Below are 21,445 nucleotides of genomic sequence, written 5' to 3' on the forward strand. Positions count from 1 at the left end.
GAAAGTTGTTGAGGCCAGTTCGTTAGATGTGGCCCTTACGGCTAAAGGGATTAAGGGGTATGGAGAGAAAGCTAGAATGGGGTACTGAAGTTGCATGATCAGCCATGATCATATTGAATGGTGGTGCAGGATCGAAGGGCTGAATGGCCGACTCCTGCACCTACTTTCTATGTTTCTATGTTTCTATGAGCTGTGACGGCAGTGAAGAGTGACATCAGCAAGGTCCAGGTCAGTGATTGGAGCATGGGAAGACACAACAGGAGCAGTGAGATCGTGGCGAAGGAGCTGTAAGAGATTGTGGAGGGATGTGTTCGGGACGCAGGGGAGGCGTGAGTTCGGGGCCAGGAGCCCTGAAGCAGCACGGGCCAGCCCACACTGTGATTATGTATGCACATTAGGTCCGTGCAGCAGCGCTGGTCTCCAGTTGTCTTGGGTAATCCTTGCCACTGGACCAAGACCTAGCTCTGTCAAGCCCCTGTGGTGGCTGGTGTGCAACGGTCACCACACGTTAAAAAAATCCACGCACAGGCATCTTCCACCCTTCAGGATTTAGTTTGATTTCTTCATTCGAAACACCTGTGAATTCATCCCTTTTTGGCGCGGGGTGTGGAAACAAGTCATCCTCGTTTCGAGGGACTCCTGATGATGATTACTATGTCATGGCAAGTCGCAAGCAGAGAGGGAGAGAAAATACTTGCAACTTCAATTATCCATTGAATACTTTCAACCATCATGTTATTTTAGTGAACCACAGTGTATTTGATGTCATAAGGTAAATACAGCATTCTAACTGGCTTAAATCCCTGAGACCACCTTGCCACGTTCAGAAACTGCTTTGGGTAGACCCGTGTTCAACCAGATTTGTCCCAAATCAATTAACTGAACAAGGCATCAAGGAGAGCACAAGGTGAGTAGAGTGGATAATGAAAATGTCTCTGATACGCAGACATTTTCTGGGAATACTGCAGCCTCTGTTGATGGTTTTTTAACCCTACATGCATTTTTATTTTTTCCTTCTCTACCAAGGTTGAAGCATTTTCCAACCATCTTCAGCCAGAAGTGCCGAGTGGATGATCCATATCGGCCTCCTTCTGAGGTCCCCACCCATCACAGAAACCAGTCTTCAGCCAATTCGATTTACTCCACGGGATATCAAGAAGTGGCTGAGTGCACTGGATATAGCAAAGGCTATGGACCCCGACAACAAAGAAACACAGAAATTTACAGCGCAGCAGGAGGCCATTCCTGCCCATCGTGTCTGCGCCGGCCGACAAAGAGCCACACGGCCTTTGGTCAGCAGCCCTAAAGGTTACATATAAACCTATGAACAATGACGGAAAGGCAAAGAGCACCCAGCCCAACCAGTCTGCCTCACACAACTGCAACACCCCTTACACTAAAACATTCTACACTCCACCCCAACTGGAGCCATGTGATCTCCTGGGAGAGGCAAAAACCAGCTAAAAACCCAGGCCAATTTAGGGAGAAAAAAATCTGGGAAAATTCCTCTCTAACCCATTAAGGCGATCGAAACTAGTCCAGTAAGATCACCTTGGACGTATTCAATTCCCTGCAGTACTTACCATTATATCTGCTCCGTCCAACAAAAGGTCATCCAGTCCAATCCCAATTACCAGCTCTAGGTCCATAACCCTGCAGGTTACTGCACTTTAAGTGCCCATCCAACCGTCTCTTAAAAGTGATGAAGGTTACTGCATCCACCATTCTTCGAGGCAGCGAGTTCCAGATCCCCACAACCCTCTGCGTAAAGAAGCCCCCCCCCTTCATCCTAGCTGTCGTGCAGAAACTTGTGCTCCAGAACTAGCGGGGCCTCCAGCCAAGTTGTTCCAGTACAGTACAACACTGGCATCGACCTGAAAATGTGTAAAACTGCCCAGTTATGGCCTGTCCACAAAAAGCAGGACAAATCCAATCCAGCTAATAACTTCCCCATCAGTCTGCTCCCAATCATTAGCAAAGTAATGTAAAAAGTCATCGACGGTGCTATCAAGTGGCACTTACTCACCAATAACTTGCTCACCAATGCTCAGTTTGGGTTATGAACCATTTGGCACCAGATCTCATTACAGCCTTGGTCCAAACATGGACAAAAGAACTGAATTCCAGAAATGAGGTGGCATCAAGGTAGCATTTAACCGAGTGTGGCTTCAAGGAGCCCTAGTAAAATTGAAGTCAATGGGAATCAGGGGGAAAACTCTCCACTGGCTGGAGTCATACCTAGCACAAAGGAAAATGGTTGTGGTTGTTGGAGATCAATCATCCCAGCCCCAGAACATCACTGCAGGAGTTCTTAAGGGCAGTGTCCTAGGTCCAAACATCTTCAGCAGCTTCATCAATGACCTTACCTCCATCATAAGGTCAGAAGTGTAGATGTTCACTGATGATTGCAGTGTTCAGTTCCATTTGCAACTCCTCAGAAAATGAAGTAGTCCATGCCCGCATGCAGCAAGACCTGGACTACATTCAGGCTAGGGCTGATACGTGGCTAGTAACATTCGCACCACACAAGTGCCAGGCTATGACCATCTCCAACAAACGAGAGTCTAACCATTAACTACCTCCCCTTGATATTCAACGGCATTACCATCACAGAGCCCCCCATCATCAACATCCTGGGGGTCAGCATTGACCAGAAACATAACTGGACCAGTCACATAAATACCGTGGCAACAAGAGCAGGTCCGAGGCTGAGTGTTCTGCGGCGAGTGTCTGACCTCATGACTCCCTGAAGCCTTTCCACCATTTAAAAGGCACAAGTCAGGAGTGTGATGGAATACTCTCCACTTGCCTGGATGTGTGCAGTTCCAACAACACTCAAGAAGCTCGACACCATCCAGGACAAAGCAACCTGCTTGATTGGCACCCCATCCACCACCTTCAACATTCACTCCCTCCACCACCGGCGCACCGTGGCTGCAGTGTATACGATCTACAAGATGCACTGTAGCAACTTGCCAAGGCTTCTTTGGCAGCACCTCCCAAACCCGCGACCTCTACCACCTAGAAGGACAAGGGCAACAGGCGTATGGGAACACCATCACCTGCAAGTTCCCCTCCAAGTTACATACCATCCTGACTTGGAAATATATCGCCGTTCCTTTATCATTGTTGAGTCGAAATCCTGGAATTCCCTCCCTAACAGCACTGTGGGAGTTCCTTCACCACACAGACTGCAGCGGTTTAAGAAGACGGCTCACCGCCACCTTCTCAAGGGCAATTAGGGATGGGCAATAAATGCTGGCCTTGCCAGCGACACCCACATCCCAGAACAAATAAAAAATATCAATGATTTCTATGTTAGTGCTGGATGGATATTGGTTTTTCACCCTGTGTCCGTGCTGACCATTGCCAGGTATAACGGGAGTTAAACACTGTGCAACACCCCTAATGTGCCAATCAAAAAAATGAACAATGAACAAAATGTTCCTATTTATATTTGCTGCAGTGCTCCTCTATCTGTGCCTCAGTTCAAAACAGATAAATTGGTGGCAACTTGCTCTGAATTATGGTGTAGTGGACACCTGCCCAAAGAAAACTGGGCTGTCCCAAACTCATTATATTTTGTCCAGTACCATACTGGATTCAAACCTACCTACAGATGCAAGGGCAGTGTGCTAATGTATAAGAACATACGAACATAAGAAATAGAAACAGGAGTCGGCCATTCAACCCCTCGAGCCTGCTCCGCCATTCAATAAGATCATGGCTGATCTGATCATGGACTCAACTCCATTTCCCCGCCCGCTCCCCATAACCCCTTATCCCCTTATCGGTTAAGAAACTGTCTATTTCTGTCTCAAATTTATTCAATGTCCGAGCTTCCACAGCTCTCTGAGACAGTGAATTCTACAGATTAACAACCTTCTGAGAGAAGAAATTTTTCCTCATCTCAGTTTTAAATGGGCGGCCCCTTATTCTAAGATCATGCCCTCTAATTCTAGTCTCACCTATCAGTGGAAACATCCTCTCTGCATCCACCTTGTCAAGCCCCCTCATAATCTTAGACATTTTGATAAGATCACCTGAATTCCAATGAGTAGAGGCCCAACCTACTCAACCTTTCTTCATGAGTCAACCCCCTCATCCCCGGAATCAACCTAGTGAACCTTCTCTGAACTGCCTCCAAAGCAAGTATATCCTTTCGTAAATATAGAAACCAAAACTGCATGCAGTCTTCCAGGTGTGTCCTCGCCAATAACTTATATAGCTGTAGCAAGACTTCCCTGCTTTTATACTCCACCCTCTTTGCAATAAAGGCCAAGATTCCATTGGCCTTCCTGATCACCTGCTGTACTTGCATACTATCCTTTTGTGTTTCATGCATAAGTACCCCCAGGTCCCGCTATACTGCGGCACTTTGCAATCTTTCTCCATTTAAATAAAAACTTGCTCCTTGATTTCCATATTACCCTCTGTTGGTTTTACTGAAAAGAAATGTAATTGAAACCAAAGATGGATTCATAACAAAATGTCTTGTGGACTTATCTCTGCTGCTAGCGTTCGAGGTTGAAATCTTGCACAGTAGCAAAAGAAAACCAATGATCGGATATGATGATGTGATTATTGCATTGCTAATAAAGTTATATCATAATATCCTAGCTGCCATTTACAAAAGGCTAAAAGCTAGTCGGCAAGTTAAATTTATGTACAAATTAAATGAGGGAACTGCAGCTATCAACTGCAAGTCAGCATGAACCACAATTAAAAGAGAAATGTATTTCACTGAATCATCACATAAACTCTGAACATTATAGAGATCCTGTGCACTTGCTGGTATCTCTCGGAGACTGTTGTTGCTGGGCTTCAGTACTGCTGGTTAGGGCAGCCATTTTGTGTAGAAATGCTATGTGAAATTCAACTCCAGTGACATCCTGAATGCGGACAAAGGATTGTGGGAAGCACTCACCCACAATGTCACATGAAGAGGGAGAGATTGACGCAAAGCGTCTGCTTGCAAGCTGCATTTTAACAGCTTAAAGCAGAGGTAACTTAAAGACCCTGGTATTGTGCAGGTATCTCCGCACCGTTTATAGTGGGCGCTTTGGTGTTTACAGGATTAGACTGCAATAGCAGTAAAAGCAAAATAACCAACATATATTTTTTTAAACAGGAAATCTCCACTTAGCCCCTGCCTCTCCTAATTGTTTGCAGCTACATCCAGAATCTCATCACTAAGCATTTTAATGAGGTGCGAAGAGCTGATTGAACGGCTTGAAAACCCCATTTTGATTGAAAACAGCAGAGCTTTTTAAGTCAGTAACTACAAGGTTCGTACTTATTGAACTGCCCAAAGTAGCCAACTCACTGAGTACGTGATAAGCAGCTCTGTTGTAATTCACTCTTATGTTACTAGCAAATGGTTAGTGCAATTTGCCCAATATAGTTGGCCGCCCATGATAAGTGACAGTGGTATAAATGGTGGGGGCTGTGTCACCTTTCTATAAAATTGATGGAGAAATTCAATCGAATACATTTCCCTTTTGAGTACAATTTCTCTTCTCCTTCTCCTCCTCCTCCCGCTCCACCCCCCACCCAACATATATTAATTCATTGTCATTGTGACTGAATTACCTTTTCTCTTGAAGAGCTTACTGCGCACAATCTCGGTCATGGACTGGATCTTCTGTTTCTGTAGCTTATCAGGAGGAATACTGGTGTAAAACTCCAACAGGAGCTGGCTATAGAGGAAAGAGAAAGGATTCTTTAGCAGCTAAAAAAACATAATGACACTGAAATTTCAATGTCCCGAGTCCGTACGAAGTTTCTATGGACCCGGGAAGGCATTGGAAAAGCCGGTTTTCAGCGTGCAATGCACATGCGCTGAAAACCGGCTTTTCTGATCTGTCAAGTTTCTGGCAATTGACAGATACGGTAAATTTATTTTAAGGCTTAATTAAAAAAACTTTTTAAAAAGTCAGGAAAACATTTTTTTTATCACAACTTTAAGTTAAATGAATGTTAAATATGTATTTCATGTTCTATTTTTTATTGTGTTTTGGGTGTTTGGGGGAGAGGGGGTTCTCATTCATAGTAATAGGAGTTCCAGACTTACAGAACTCCTATTACTATGAATGAGAATCTATACAACACCTGATTGGCTGCTGTCTCCAGATCCCGGCCTGTGCACGTCCCCACGTGCACGCGCTGCAACGCGCAGCCACGAGAGGCCTCAGGCTCGGAAGTTCCAACTGGCGCAGCAGCAACAGGTAAGTGCACATCTTTTTTCTCTTTTTCTTTTGTTTGCCTGCGGGAAGAGCCCTACCAGAATTTCAGGGCCATAAGGAAGCAAAGGCCAACATTATAAGATATCACAAAGCCCCTGCCATTTTTCAAGACTTTTGTCCTTGGGGGTGGGATGTTCAGTTAATTTACATCATGATGTGATGAAATTAAGTTCTTTAAAAAAAAAAAATTGTTCCTGGGATGTAGCAAGGTCCACATTTATTGTCCATTCCTAATTGCCCTTGAGAAGGTAGTAGTGAGCCGCCTTCTTGAGCTGCTGCAGTCCTTGTGATGAAGATGTTTTGAGGGAGAGAATTCCAGGATTTTGACCCAGCGACGATAAAGGAACAGTGATCTATTTCCAAGTCGGGATATGTTTAACTTGGAAGGGAACTTGTAGGTGATGGTGTTCCCATGCGCCTGCTGCCCTTGTCCTTCTCGGTGGTAAAGGTTGCGGGTTTGGGAGATGCAGCTGTAGTGGTTAATTCCCAGAAAGACATAAATTATTCTGGATTTAAATAGGACCTTAGCTAAAGTACCAGATGAATAGCCAGCAGAATTGTATAGTTTCACAATACCATATTTGTTTCAAAGAACAGAGAGGAGTTATTATTTGCATATTCAACAGATTCATACCTGTAATGCTGGATTTGTTTCCATTCAGAGGTGCCAGCAGGGGTCATAGCTAAACAGGCAATGCAGATGCCATGGCGCTCACTATTAGGAGGGTTGGGTGATTCTTATTCAAGGTGCTAACTTTGATTGGCAACTTGATAAGCCAATCCTTGACACTCAAAGCTGAGGGAGGGGTCAGAGGTTAAGCATTTGGCTTTTTCTCTCGAGAAGGGAATGGATGGAGTGGTAGAAAACAGTCTGCAGGAGGGTTTCAATGTGGAACAGTCAGAGAGAGGCATAAGGTTCTTGCTTTCTGAAGTTAGTGCCTGTCAGTTCAGCAATACTGACTTTTAAATTATGGTAGGCTGACATCAGAAGGAAAATGTTTGCAAATCTCATGTTATGGGCAATAGAAAACGGTTAAATCTCATTGTGAAAATGGACTTTGGTCTGTTTTACATGTAATATATGAATGAACAATTTGTTAGTTCACAATAACCTTTACTCACTAGAATGTTTATCAATCTGTTTTCTGAAAGATTGGTGAAACGCCGTTGGGGTCATGTGTGAGATCATAGTATCCAGTATATACAACAAGGGATCTTACTAGTTGCTATTGTACACCAAGATCCTAGGTAATACAAGTATACATGGATTGATCGTGGGGGATCGTAGGGGATGTGGGGTCCACCTGCTGGAGGTAACCAGGGCTATTGAACCTGCAAGCGTATTTCCAGCAGACTGGAATTTGTAACCTTCCCAAACTAATCAAGACTGCTGGCCCCAAATTTTGGATGGAAAGGAAGTTGGATGGTCAGCACTTCCATATGAATGAGATCAAGTGGCAGCATGCAGATCTTGGGGACGAGATGAGCTTGGAGAGTACATGAGGGGAAAAGGAACAGAACTTAGAGATTAAGACATGGGTTCAAGGCTTGGCTGGGGAGAGCTTGAGGGAGGTTTGTGGTTCATGGGTAAGGGTAAGTGGAAGAAGCAGCAGAGGCAGGAACAAAGATGACTCTTGTCAGTGCAGAAGGCATGATGGTTACTAGAGTCTAAAAGGGATTCTAACTGAGTATGTGGTTTGAATCTACTTGGCTGATCATGGCTCAGTTCGTAGCACTCTCACCTTTGGGTCAGAAGGTTGCATTTTCAAGTCTCCGCTATAGAACTTAAGCACAGACTAACACTTGTGCAGTACTGAGGTAATGGGGGGGGCGGCGTTGGTGGTGTAAAACTAAGGCCCTGACTGCCATCACAGGTGGATGTAAAAGATCCATTGCCACCATGTAAAGAGAGCTAGGAAGTTCTCCCAGTGTCCTAGCTAACATTCATCCTTCAACCAACTCCACCAAAAACAGACAAAACCACCAGTAATCTGATTTGCTGCTTATGAGGCCTTGCTGTGCACTAATTCACTGCTGCATTTACCTGCATTAGAGCAGTGCGACACTTCAAAAGTCATTCTTTGTCTATAAAGTACTTTAGGTCGTCCCCAGGACATGCAAAGAGGCTGTATTAATAGTTCTGTTTATTCTGATATGTCAGTTCTTGAACAGACTAGTGACAGAAAGAATAATGATCTGTGTAGACTACTACCTGATTTAATAAATCCTGCTGGTACAACTGATGACCTCAACTGATGACCCCCAAAAAAGTGAAAAGGATCATCTTGTCCTGGCTTATGTAAGATATAATTCCCTATGAAGCCTGTTACTCATTGGTTATGCTGGTCAGGTCAAATTGCAGCATAAAATCATAAAGCACAGCAGGCAACTCTGTATCTGTTTATTAACTCTCCTCGCTGGGATCCATCAATTCAGCCAGTCAAAGTCATCAAAGCATACCTGCTTTTTTGAGAGAAAATTTCTGAGGCATGAATCGATTTGCAGTGTCTGCATTAGAGGTCATTCTCCATCTGATTCAATATTCCAATGTGCATTTCTAGTTTATTGTTAATACTATGGCCTAGAACCGCCACTTTTTTTGCATGCTTAACGCCCACTTAACACCCATTTTACCGCTGAAATGACGTATAACGCCCAGATATCACCCAATTAGCCACAAAATGGAAACTGTCAGGTATTTCTCGGAAACTTATCACCGAGCGTTATTTTCCCCACGTGCTTAACACCGGGAAAAAATAATACCGCCCGCCCACTTTTTTGGGACGGACTCATCAGAATGGGCGAAACCAATGCCCATAATATCGGCCAGCGTTAATTTCCGCAATGATTTAATGCTGAGGTTCAATAATACCGCCCAGCCACTTTTTTTTGTCGTAAAGAGCATATTTACCGAAACTAGCGGCCATGAGATCGCCCAGTGTCACTTTCACCACCTCGCACACATATCGCCCACAATATCGCTCGCCCAAAAAACTGTCCAGAAAAAGTGGAACTAACTGGAACTAATCACAGGGTTATGGACACCATGTCCTACATCACATGTCGCATCCTTTAAAAGGCTGCTGTGCTTCAATCTCGGGGGAATTTGGATGTACTCTGGGGGTCGTTGGAGTTGATGTGAACATCTCTACAAACTTCTTGACCATACTGTGACCGATTGGAATTGAATAGGTGTCTTCGTCAGGACATTCCTTGATTGTGAGCAATCGGTGGAAAACAGAGAGCTACTGCAATGGGGCCTGTCCTTTCTCACCCTCTCTTGGTGACCAATTACATGAAGCAGACTCGACATCGACGAAGGTGTGCTCCACAGCATTATGTGCCCAATGTAAGACGTGACAGACTGATGAGGAGGACCAGACGTTACACACCCCGCAAGTACAGGGAGAAGCATTCTTACCTCGACTTGTCCGACACCACCTGACTTCGGAGACTGCGTTTCCACAAAGAGGTTATCACTGAGGTATGCCCGCTGATAAGGGGAGATCTGCAGCCTGCTAGCACCATCAGTACTGCACTGTCCGTCGAGGTCAAAGTCATCGCGGCACTGTCGTTCTACGCCTCGGGTTCTTTTCAGGCCTCAGCTAGCGACACTTGCGATATGTCTCAGCATGCCACACATTGCTGCATTAGCCAGGTCACTGAAGCCCTGTACGCAGGCAGGAGGGACTTGATCAGCTTCCCTATGACCAGGGAGGCACAGAGTGAGAGGGTTCTGGGATTCTCCAGAATTGCAAACTTCCCCAAGGTGTAGGAAGCAATAGACTGTATGCACATCGTGATGAGGGTATCTTTTCAGGATGCAGAGGTTTTCAGGAACTGCAAGGGATTCCACTCCCTGAATGTCCAACTGGTTGTCGACCACCAGCAGATTATAGTGTAAGTGAATGCTCAATTTCCGGGGAGCATCCATGATGCTCACACCCTGCGTGAGAGCACTGTATCTGACTTGTTTAACAATCAACCACAAGGTCAATGCTGGATGCTTAGTGACAAAGGATATGGCCTCGCCACCTGGCTGATGACCCCCCTGCGTGACACCCACACCGAAGCCAAGAGACGATACAATGAGAGCCACAGAGCAACTCGCAATATCATGGAGAAAACCATTTGAGTATTGAAGCAGCGCTTTAGATGCCTGGACCAATGAGAAGGCGAACACTGACAGTCCACCTCACCAGAGGGAGGAAGAGGAGGACGAGGAGGCAGATGCTGACATCGGCCAAGACAATCAGGCTGACGCTGAAGCCATGCCCCCGCTCTCCTGTAGACCGCATGAAAGGGCCCGTGGTGGCATGATAGCTGCAAGACTCTTACGTCAGGAGCTCATCAATGATCGCTTTGCCTAAAAGAATATTGGTGTTATTCACAAGGCCTACACACTGCTGGGTGTGCAGGTGATACATCAATGGTGGGCATCACCTTAGTGACAGTTAAAGTTTAAGTTGATTGAAGTTAAGTGTCATTATACTCTTTGATGTTAAGGAATCACCAGCGTGTAACGGTACAGCTATCTGAGCCAATGCGCAGCAAGGTTTTGTTAAATAAAAAACATTTAAACCGAACATTTGTCTGAAATCATCAGTATTTCTATAAAAAACAACACTGCACCCGCCCCCCCCCCCCCCCCACCCCTCCGCTTCTCCTCCCCACTTCTACCCCTTCCCCTCCTGACTCCAAGCTGCCTGGCCGAGGACCTCCTCAGGTGAAGCTTCATTGGAGGGCGGGGGGGGCGGGGGGGGGGATGATGACGGCCGAACTGCTGCTTGGACGGATACGGGAGAGGACGGTCCTGAGGTGGGAATGTGCTCCGAGTCAGAAGCAAGATGTTGCTGCTGGCTCTTGTGTGGTTGTCAATGGGGGTGCGGCACCTTGGGGTGCAGTGCGGCGCTCCGGGACCACTGGGAGCCCTCTGCCACCAGTGTTCCTGGCTACCAGCTCCAGGGCGTCCATCAACCCTTCCATGTTAAATATTATTTTTATGGACAAAAACTCGGTGCCAACTATGTTCTTGGTGCTTAATAGGCTTTTTGCTGCTGGTGAACCTCCGTCGTTCCTCCCGCAACAGTCAAACAAGCACACACCACACCCAAACACGCCTTCAGTCCCTCTGAGCTCCCTCTCTCTCAGTCTCTTTTTCTGCGCATGTCATGATGACCTTTGACCTCCAGAATCGCAGGAATCGAGCGTTGCCATGCCGTTGCTTAGGATGGCGGCACTTTACGGCAGAAGGTCAAAAAAATTTTACGCTACCACCTATTTCATATCGCTTGTGGTAATGCCCATTTTCAAAAATGGAGACTAGGTGCTTTGAGAATGGGTGCGAAACCAGCGATCTGCAAACCTTTTTAACCGCCCACGCCAGAAATAACACCCGTTTTTGGGCAATAAGCACAAAAGTGTAAAATCTAGCCCATTGAATCTTGTTAAAGTCTTAGGGGGTTAATTCGATAGCTCTCAAAAATGGGCACAGGGATCGCGATCCACGCTTAACCTGCTTCCGATGCCGACAGCATGCAAACTTTATGCTGCCTGCTAATTTCAATGATTGGAGTGTGCAGCTAACTCTCAACACATTGTTGAGTGTCTGCATGCCTCAGCAGGGGGCCCAAGTTTGTGCGAGGCTAGCACCACTTAAAGCCAGCCTGTACCTCTTAAAGGTGAGGTGCATTCTAGCTGGAACAGGTGCTGGAACTCTTCGTGGAGGAGACTCCGAGCAAGGAGAAGACAGAATAATAGTGTAACAGGGGAGAGAACAGCTTCCAAGGTTCTGTGAAGATGCACTGGAGGCCTTGGTGGAGAAGGTAGACAAGAGGAGAGAGATCCTCTATCCACAAGGGGCAGGAGGCCCTCCAGACAAACTCTGGGAAGGTAGTTGCAGCCTGAGGACTTGATGCAGTGCCGTAAAAGTTCAATGACCTCACACGAGTGGTCAAGGTCAGTGAATTCATCTTCAAATGCCATATCCCACCAAATGTACTACTAGCCTCAGAAACTGCTCATGCACCATACCACCATCACTCACCTACTAATGATATCTATCAAACAGGACCGTTACCTCACATTCATAATGTTATGTCGCATAATAAAGTAAAGCAACTGAGTACTGTAGACAATGAGTAAGTGTGACCTTAGCTCCTTTATTCAGACTCCAGAGTGCTGGTACAGCGTGGGAGGCCTGCTTATATACAGTGCTCCCAAAGGATGCTGGGATCCCTTGGGACTCCAACAGGTAAGCCCTCTGGTGGCGGTATTATACATGTTGCCTGAGGTTGCATACATAACATCACTCCCTCCCAAAGTCAATAGTACTCTTATTTACAGGGTGAGACGATTTGGGGCTTTTCGCTCCCTTGTCGACCGTCTCGGTACAATTGCAGGTGTGGGTGAGTTGGTTGGTTCTTCGCTGGGCAGCTGGGCAGCTGGCCTTGCTGGGCTGCTGGGGGTGGTGAGTTCAGTTTGGTGGTCAACCATGATGTTGGTTGCCACTTGTGTGTATGTTGGAGGGTCGAAGATGGTGGTGCCCTCATCGGGTTGCTCGTGGCAGTTTGTGAATCGCAGTTTGGTTTGGTCGAAATGCTTTCTGCAAGTTAGTCCATTGGCGAGTTTGACCTGAAACACACTACTCCCTTCTTTGGCTATGACAGTGCCAGAAAGCCATTTGCGACCATGTCCATAATTGAGTACAAATACAGGGTCATTGAGTTTAATATCGCGTGACAAGTTTGCGCGACCATGGTACATGCTTTGTTGATGCCACCTGCCCTCGACGTGATCACAGAGATCAGGGTGGACAAGAGAGAGCCTTGTTTTGAGCACCCTTTTCATGAGTAGCTTGGCTGGGGGAACCTCGGTTAGCGAGTGGGGTCTGGTGTGGTAGCTGAGCAGGACTCGGGACAGGCGGGTCTGAAGGGAGCCTTTCGACACGCGTTTCAAGCTTTGCTTGATGGTCTGGACTGCCCCTTCTGCCTGACCGTTGGATGTGGGCTTGAACAGGGCAGATGTGACGTGCTTGATCCCATTGCGGGTCATGAATTCCTTGAATTCAGCACTGGTGAAGAACGGCCCATTGTCGCTGACGAGGACATCAGGCAGGTTGTGTGTGGCAAACATGACTCGTAGGTTTTCGATGGTGGCAGTGAATGTGCTGACAGACATTATTACACATTCAATCCATTTTGAATAAGCATCCACAACAACCAAAAACATTTTGCCTAGGAAAGGGCCCGCAAAGTAAACATGGATCCTAGACCACGTTGGGCCATGACCACAAACTTAGCGGTGCCTCTCTGGGTGCATTGCTCAGTTGAGAGCAAGTGTTGCATTGGCGCACGCACGACTCTAAGTCTGAGTCGATGCCGGGCCACCACATATGGGAGCTGGCTATAGCTTTCATCATTATTATGCCTGGGTGGGTACTATGTAGGTCGCGTATGAATGTTTCCCTGCCTTTCTTAGGCAAAACCATGCGATTATCCCACAAAAGACAGTCCGCCTGTAAGTATATTTCGTCTTTGCGCCGCTGAAATGGCTTGATCTCTTCATGCATCTCCGCTGGGCTGCTGGACCAGTTCCATGGAGGACAGAGTTTTTTTACAAGAGACAGTAAAGGATCCTGGCTGGTTCAGGTCCTGATCTGGTGGGCCGTAACGGGTGATTTTTCGTTTTCGAATGCATCCATCACCAAGAACAAGTCTGCAAGCTGTGCCATTTCCATCCCGGTGGTTGGCATTGGTAGCCGACTGAGAGTATCAGCGCAGTTCTCTGTGCCTGGTCTGTGGCGGATTACATAGTTATATGCAGACAGCGTAAGTGCCCATCTTTGGATGCAGGCAGAGGCATTTGTATTAATCCCGTTGCTCTCTGAGAATAGCGATATGAATGGCTTATGGTCAGCTTCTAGCTCAAACTTAAGATACTGGTGCATTTTTTTCACCCCGTAATCGCATGCCAGAGCTTCTTTTTCAATCATGCTTTTGGTCCTTTCGGCCTTGGACAAACTCCTGAATGCATAAGCAACCGGTTGCAATGTTCCCGAGATTCGTTAGCTTGTTGTAACACACACCCGACCCCATATGAAGACACATTGCAAGCTAGCACTAAACGTTTACATGGGTTATACAAGACAAGCAGTTTGTTGGAACATAACAGATTTCTGGCTTTCTCAAAAGCAGCCTCTTGTGATTTCTCCCATACCCAGTTGTCTCCCTTGCGTAGTAGCACATGTAGGGGTTCTAGCAAGGTGCTTAACCCGGGTAGGAAATTACCGAAATAGTTGAGGAGTCTCAGGAACGACCGCAGCTCCATCACGTTCCGTGGTCTCAGTGTGTTCTTGATGGCCTCCGTCTTGCGTCGGTGGGTCTGATGCCGTCTGCCGCGATTCTTCTCCCTAAGAACTTGACCTCTGCCGCCAGAAAAACACACTTCGAACGTTTCAACCTGAGTCCCACACGATCTAGCAGACTTGGAACCTCTTCCAGGTTCTTCAAGTGTTCGATGGTGTCCCGACCTGTGACTAGTATGTCGTCTTGGAAAACCATGATACACGGAATGGACTTTAGCAGATTCTCCATGCTCCTTTGGAAAATTGCTACGGCTGATCGAATCCCAAACGGGCATTTATTGTAGACGAACAGACCTTTGTGCATGTTGATGCAGGTGAGGCCGTTCGAAGATTCCGCCAGCTCCTGCATCATGTAGGCCGAGGTCAGGTCCAACTTGGTGAATGTCTTTCCTCCAGGCAGGGTCGCAAATAGGTCGTCTGCCTTGGGTAGTGGGTACTGGTCCTGTAGCGAAAAACGGTTAATTGTTACTTTATAGTCCCCACAAATTCTGACCGTGTCGTCGCCTTTGAGAACCGGAACAATAGGACTGGCCCACTCCTTGAACTCCACCAGCGCGATGAAGCCTTCTCGCTGCAGCCTGTCCAACTCAATTTCTACTTTCTCTCGCATCATATATGGTACCGCCCATGCCTTGTGGTGGATGGGTCATGTACTGGGAACCAAGTGGATCGGCACCTTCGCCCCAGAGAAACTTCTGATGCCTGGCTTAAACAATACGGGAACTTGCTCAGAACCTGGGCACATGAGGCGTCGTCGACGACGAAAGTGCTCGGATGTTGTCCCAGTTCCAGCGGATTTTTCCAAGCCAGCTTCTGCCGAATAATATGGGACCATCTCCTGGTACAATCCATAGTGGGAGCTCTTGCACTGCTCCATCATAGGAGACTTTTACTGCTGCGCTGTCAATTACAGGGATCAGCTCTTTAATGTAAATTCTCAGCTTGGTGTGAATGGGGCTCAGCGTGGGCCTGTGTGCCTTGTTGCACCACAGCCTATCGAAGGCCTTTTTGCTCATGATAGACCGACTCACACCCGTGTCCAGTTCCATGGATACTGGAATTCCATCCAGTTCAACTTTTAGCATAATCGGTGAACATTTCGTGGTGAAGGTGTGTACCCCGTACACTTCTGCCTCCTCGGTTCAAGTCTCTAGTTCAGCCTGATCCGCCATGGATCTCTTCTCCTCTGCAATGTGGTGGTTTGTAGGGTTTGCAGCTCATCTGCACATTCGCTGGAGGTGTCCCATTGTTCCACAGCCTTTGCACACATGGTGTTTGAAGCGGCATTGAAGGGCTCGATGATCACCTCCACAGCGCCAATAAGATGTTAACTGTCTCGCATTAACGATTGATGGGAGACTCTGGGTCATCTGAGGTCGTGCAGCTGCCAGCGTGTATGTTCTGTCATGTACATTGCTGCCTGAAAACGACATTACTTTGTGTACAGTACTTGCCGAAATCTCTTTATGCTGCAAAATTTGTTTGGTATTATCGCTGGTGGACATAAATGCCTGGGCTATCGTTATGGCTTTGCTCAGATTCAGTGTTTCAACAGTCAATGGTTTGCGAAGGATAACCTCATGCCAATGCCAAGCACAAAAAAGTCTCAGCATTTGCTCAATCAATCCATCAAATTCGCAATGTCCTGCAAGGCGCCTTAGTTCGGAGACGTAGCTCGCCACTTCCTAGCCTTCAGACCACTGACATGTGTAGAATCGATACCTTGCCATCAGAACGTTTTCCTTTGGATTTAGGTGCTCCCGGACCAGCGTACACAGTTCTTCATAAGATTTGGTTGTTCTTTTCACCGGGGCGAGAAAATTCTTCATGAGGCCATAGGTTGTTGCCCCGCAGACGGTAAGGAGGATCGCCCTTTGTTTGGTAGCGTTCTCATCTCCTTCCAGCTCGTTGACTATGAAGTATTGGTTGAGTCGCTCCACGAAGGCCTCCCAATTGTCCCCTTCTGAGAATTTCTCCAGGATAGCAACAGTTCTCTGCATTTTCATGTGGTTGTTCGTTATCTCGTTGCCAATTGTTATGCTCATAATAATATAAAGCAACTGAGTACTGTAGACAATGAGTAAGTGTGGCCTTATCTCCTTTATTCAAACTCCAAGTGCTGGTACAGCGTGAGAGGCCTGCTTATATACAGTGCTCCCAAGAGATGCCCTCTGGTAGCGGTATTATACAGGTTGCCTGGGGTTGCATACATCACACATAACTTCACCTCACCCTCTCAAACTTAGCACTGCTGCAAGCCTCACACCCACATCATCATCATAGGCAGTCCCTTGAATCGACTTGCTTCCACTCTAAAAGTGAGTTCTCAGGTGACCGTATAGTCCAATACGGGAATTACAGTCTCTGTCACAGATGGGATAGACCATAGTTGAAGGAAAGATTGGGTGGGAAGCCTGGTTTGCCGCACGCTCCTTCCACTGTCTGCGCTTGATTTCTGTGTACTCTTGGCGACGTGACTTGAGGTGCTCAATGCCCTCGCGGATGCTCTTCCTCCACTTAGGGTGGTCTTGGGCCAAGAATTCCCAGGTGCCGGTGGGGATGTTGCATTTTATCAAGGAGTCCTTGTAACATTTCCTCTGCCCACCTGGGACACTCTTGCCGTGTAGGAGTTCCGAATGGAGCACTTACTTTGGTAGTCTCGTGTCAGGCATATGGATGATCTGGCCCGCCCAACGGAGCTGATCGAGTGTGGTCAGTGCTTCAATGTTGGGGATGTTGGCCTGAGCGAGAACACTGACATTGGTGCGTCTATCCTCCCAGTGGATTTGCAGGATCTTGCGGAATTAGCACTGGTGGTACTTCTCCAGCGCTTTGAGGTGTCTACTGTATATGGTCCACATCTCTGAGCCATATAGGAGGGCAGGTATCGCTAATGCCCTGTGGACCATGAACTTGGTGCTAGATTTGAGGTCCTGGTCTTCAAACAATCTTTTCCTCAGGCGACAGAAAGCTGCGCGGGCACACCGGAGGCGGTGTTGGACCCCATCATCGATGTCTGCCCTTGATGATAGTAGGCTCCCGACATTTGGAAAATGGTGCATGTTGTCCAAGGCTGCGCCAGAGATTTTGATGACTGGGGGGGCAGTGCTGTGTGGCGGGATCAGGTTGGTGGAGAACCTTTGTCTTACAGATGTTTAGTGTAAGGCCCATGCTTTTGTATGCCTTGGTGAAGATGTTAACGATGGCTTGGAGTTTGGCCTCTGAATGTACGCAGACTCAATTGTCGTCCACGTACTTTAGTTCGATGACAGAGGATGGGGCAATCTTAGATCTAGCCTGGAGGCAACGAAGGTTGAACAGGTTCCCATTAGATCTATAGTTTAGTTCTACTCCAGCAGAAAACTTATTGAGAGTGAGATGGAGCATTGCAGCAAGGAAGCTTGCACACACTGTTAGCTGTTCAATCGTGACAGGCACATGACAAACACATTGCACCACACTCACTGTCTCACTTTCACTCTCTTGTAGGATATGTTGGCGCATAAACGAAGGCAGCAGGAGCTGACTGGTGGGTGCAGGCAGGGCTGGCTGCATGACTTTACCCTGATAGAGGAGACGGTGGTCGCTATTATTGAGGCCGTGGCCAGCGGCAAGTCTGAAACCATCAAAGATGACGTTATCCTCATAGCTAAGCCTGCTCATACCTAAACCTCCTCACACCCCACTTCTCCCTCATCTCACAATGTCTTTTGATTTAAAAGGTGCAGATGGTGTAAGCATACAATTCTTACTTCCACACCCCCACAGCCCCCCCCGCTTCACTCCCATCACCGCAATCCTACCCCAATCCTACCCTTGTGCCTTTCTCTCTTTAGATACCCGAGATCTGAAACTTAGCCAGGCACTGGTGGAAGAGCAACAAGTCAGTAATGATGAAGAAACACCGTCACTCGACCAGATACTGACACTGCGTGTAATTTAGAGGATAGCTTCGAGACGGGATCTCCACGTAGCGAGACATCGGGCACGAGTGGCCTGCAGCCAGGGCAGGTAGCACAAGTGCCAGCTCGCCGGTGAGTGAGGTCGCACACGAGTTCTGCAGCAGGGGACTCAGACGAGGACTTCGATGGGGCAGGCTAGAGGAGAAGGCTGATGGATATGCACAATGAAATGCTTGGTATATTGGCAAGCCAGCCAGAAAACCTTTTGTGCAATGTCAAGGAGCATGAAGAAGTCCGGCATCAACTTGGCATGGGGTTGTGTGAAGAGTCTGGAGCCCATCCTTTCTAGCATGAAAGTGGTGGCCATTTCCCTTAGCACATTATGGACCCTACCATGATGCAGCATCTGAGGGCCAATGCCTCCGCTTCCATTGCAGCACAAGCCGAAGCCACCCAACATCTAAGTGCTTCAGTGGAAGCTCAGACTGAAGTCATGAAAGATCAGCTTGTTGACATGCAAGCTCAGACTGTTATCATCATGGCTGAGGATACCCGTGTTCAAAGGGAGGGTATTACAGCAGTCCAGCAATCTGTCCTGCAACGTATTACGAGGATTGCTGAAGTGCCACCATGAGGGAATGGCATTGGCTTTGAGAACAACAGACCTGCTGTCCTCTCTCAGGATGACCGCATTCATCCTGCCACTCCGCCAGTGCCCTTGTTGTTGCCTGTCAGCCAGCCGGCCCAAACTGCTACCATCCATGCCGCGCTGGTGCAGTCCCAAGTCTTGCCTTCTTGGTCTAGAGCGGCTCGAGGTCATCTCCAAAGCCATCTGTAGTCTCCCCATTGAAAGCCAGCAGCCTTCCACCAGCCATGTTGCAGCCACTGGGGTAACACTGCATAGGAGCACTAGGACAGCCAAAGACACACAGAAGACAGGCACTAAGGGAATGCACAAGGGTGATTACTTGATGTTTGTATGCAATATGGCATGACTTGATTTATAAATTTGGTTTGAAATGTTTATTTTTTGTTGGCTTTTATTTTAGCATTGTAGCCAAGCGGATACTGTGAGTTTGGTTAAGTTTACTGATATCACAGCCGGATGAGTCGGTCACAGATAGTCTGGTCAGAAATGCACTGTCTGGGCTGTCTCCTCCATTCCTCCCTCTCCTCCTCCTCCGTCTCCTGCTCCTCAGCTGGTCACCGTATAGCTGGTGGCAAAGGCTGTGCCCTCATGATGGCGAGGTTGTGCAGAACGCAAGAGATCATCATACATCTTGACACCCATTCTGGCGAGTACTGCACGGCTCCTACAGAGGCAGCGGCAGCATTGCTTCAGCATGCCAGTGGTCTGTTCAGTGATATTTCATGTGGCAGCATGGCTTTCATTGTATGTATGCTGCCCACGGGTGTGTGGGTTAGTGCACCGGAGTCACGAGCCATGTTGTTAACGGATAGCCTTTGTTACCCAGTAGCCACCCTTTGGTTTACCATGATTTAAAAAAAAAAAAATTTTCGTAGCCAATCTTTCCAATTCTTTGTCAGATCACAAACGCCAGAGGTCACCTTGCACACATCAAGGATCACCCTGCGCTAATGCTCTTAGCCAAAAGGCCTAGAGCCCAAGCACCGTTCCTAGAAGTACTGCAATACCAGGTTCGTGCCATGGAGGTGGATGGGTCAGCAACCCCACACACCTCCGTTTACCATGCTGGCGCAAATGCAGATGGTACTGCGGATTGCCGCAGAATGAAGGCATCCTCACTGCTGACAGGATACCGGGCCTTCACCTGCATGTTTCACTGAGTATGGCCACATACCAGCTGGACATTGAGGGTGTAGAATTCCTTTCGGATGCAGTACATCTCAGGGTTTACATACAGCACCCGCAAAGCCACGTGTGTGCAGTCAATGGCACCCTGCACCATGGGGAAGCCTGCAATCCTAGTGAAGCCACGTGCTCACTTTGCCTGCTGCTTTTTGACCAGTGAGTATGAAATGAATACAAAGTCTCAGTGACCTCCCTTATGTAACGGTGCATGGCAAGTTGTGAGATGTTGCAAATATCTCCTACTCCAGCTTACCTTCTGTGCGACGTTGGAGCTTCCCACAGCCTCTGGAATCGAGGCTGGGGAGCTCGTAAGGAATTGTGGGGAAAGAAGACGTCTGTGCACAGTGAAGCAGTACAAATTGAAATGAAGTGAAACAATGCAGATTTCAGCCCTTTCTGCCTTTTGAAAAAAATAATTCAACTTTAAAAAGAAGTCCCAAATGTGAATATTCAGCTCTTACAGCTGAATTCCCTTCCTAAAAAATGGGAAAAATGCCCAGCATTAAAACAAATGGCTCCGCAAGCCAGGGAAGGGACACCCAGGGTCTCACACGTAGTACTCCAGCTTTGTGCAGGGGGTCAACACTGCAAGACAGGCTCGCTGCCCACAGGAAGAACAATGTGGGACCACTTCACCGAGGCCATCACTTTCAGCAGTGTCGCCCTGACCATCTGGCTCCAGTGCCCAAACTGCACCACGAGCCTCACACACTGCTCAATGCATGAGCCCCACCCCCAATCACTCGCCTACCAACAGGCTACACCAATCACGAGGCACATCTACAATTCCTAGCCTCACTTAACCCCTTTCGAAGAGAAGGTACAGGCCCTTGGCAGGGGCATGACTAAGCCCTTGACCAGCGGCTAGGCAGAAAGGATAAAAGATGTTGGTATCCTCGTCCGTTATCCTCCTCCTGGCATGCACCTCATGCTTTCCTGCCCTTCCATCACCACAACTTCATCCTTGTGCCTTCCTCATTTCAGACATCTAAGAAATGCAGCCTGCCCAGCCAGTGGGTGACAAGAAGAGAGGAGAGTGAAGAAGAACAAGAAGATTGATTTGACAATCTCAACCACCAGCTCCTTGTTCTGCAAGGGC

At 47.5% G+C, this 21,445-nt stretch overlaps 1 protein-coding gene across 3 annotated transcripts in view; it reads right to left on the bottom strand.

Annotated features, from left to right (window-relative positions):
• LOC139263058 (dedicator of cytokinesis protein 2-like) overlaps window positions 1–21,445 on the bottom strand; it is a 770,661-nt gene that overhangs the window by 525,879 nt on the left and 223,337 nt on the right. For all 3 annotated transcript variants that reach the window (XR_011593033.1, XM_070878576.1, XM_070878575.1), the window contains exon 25: window positions 5,593–5,699. Coding sequence is in view for 2 of the 3 variants with exons in the window: in XM_070878576.1 (XP_070734677.1) it covers window positions 5,593–5,699 (107 nt within the window). In the remaining variant the exon portion in view is untranslated. The remainder of the gene's footprint in view (window positions 1–5,592; window positions 5,700–21,445) is intronic.

Source organism: Pristiophorus japonicus, chromosome 4, assembly GCF_044704955.1.
Source record: "Pristiophorus japonicus isolate sPriJap1 chromosome 4, sPriJap1.hap1, whole genome shotgun sequence".
Lineage (NCBI taxonomy): Eukaryota > Metazoa > Chordata > Chondrichthyes > Pristiophoridae > Pristiophorus > Pristiophorus japonicus.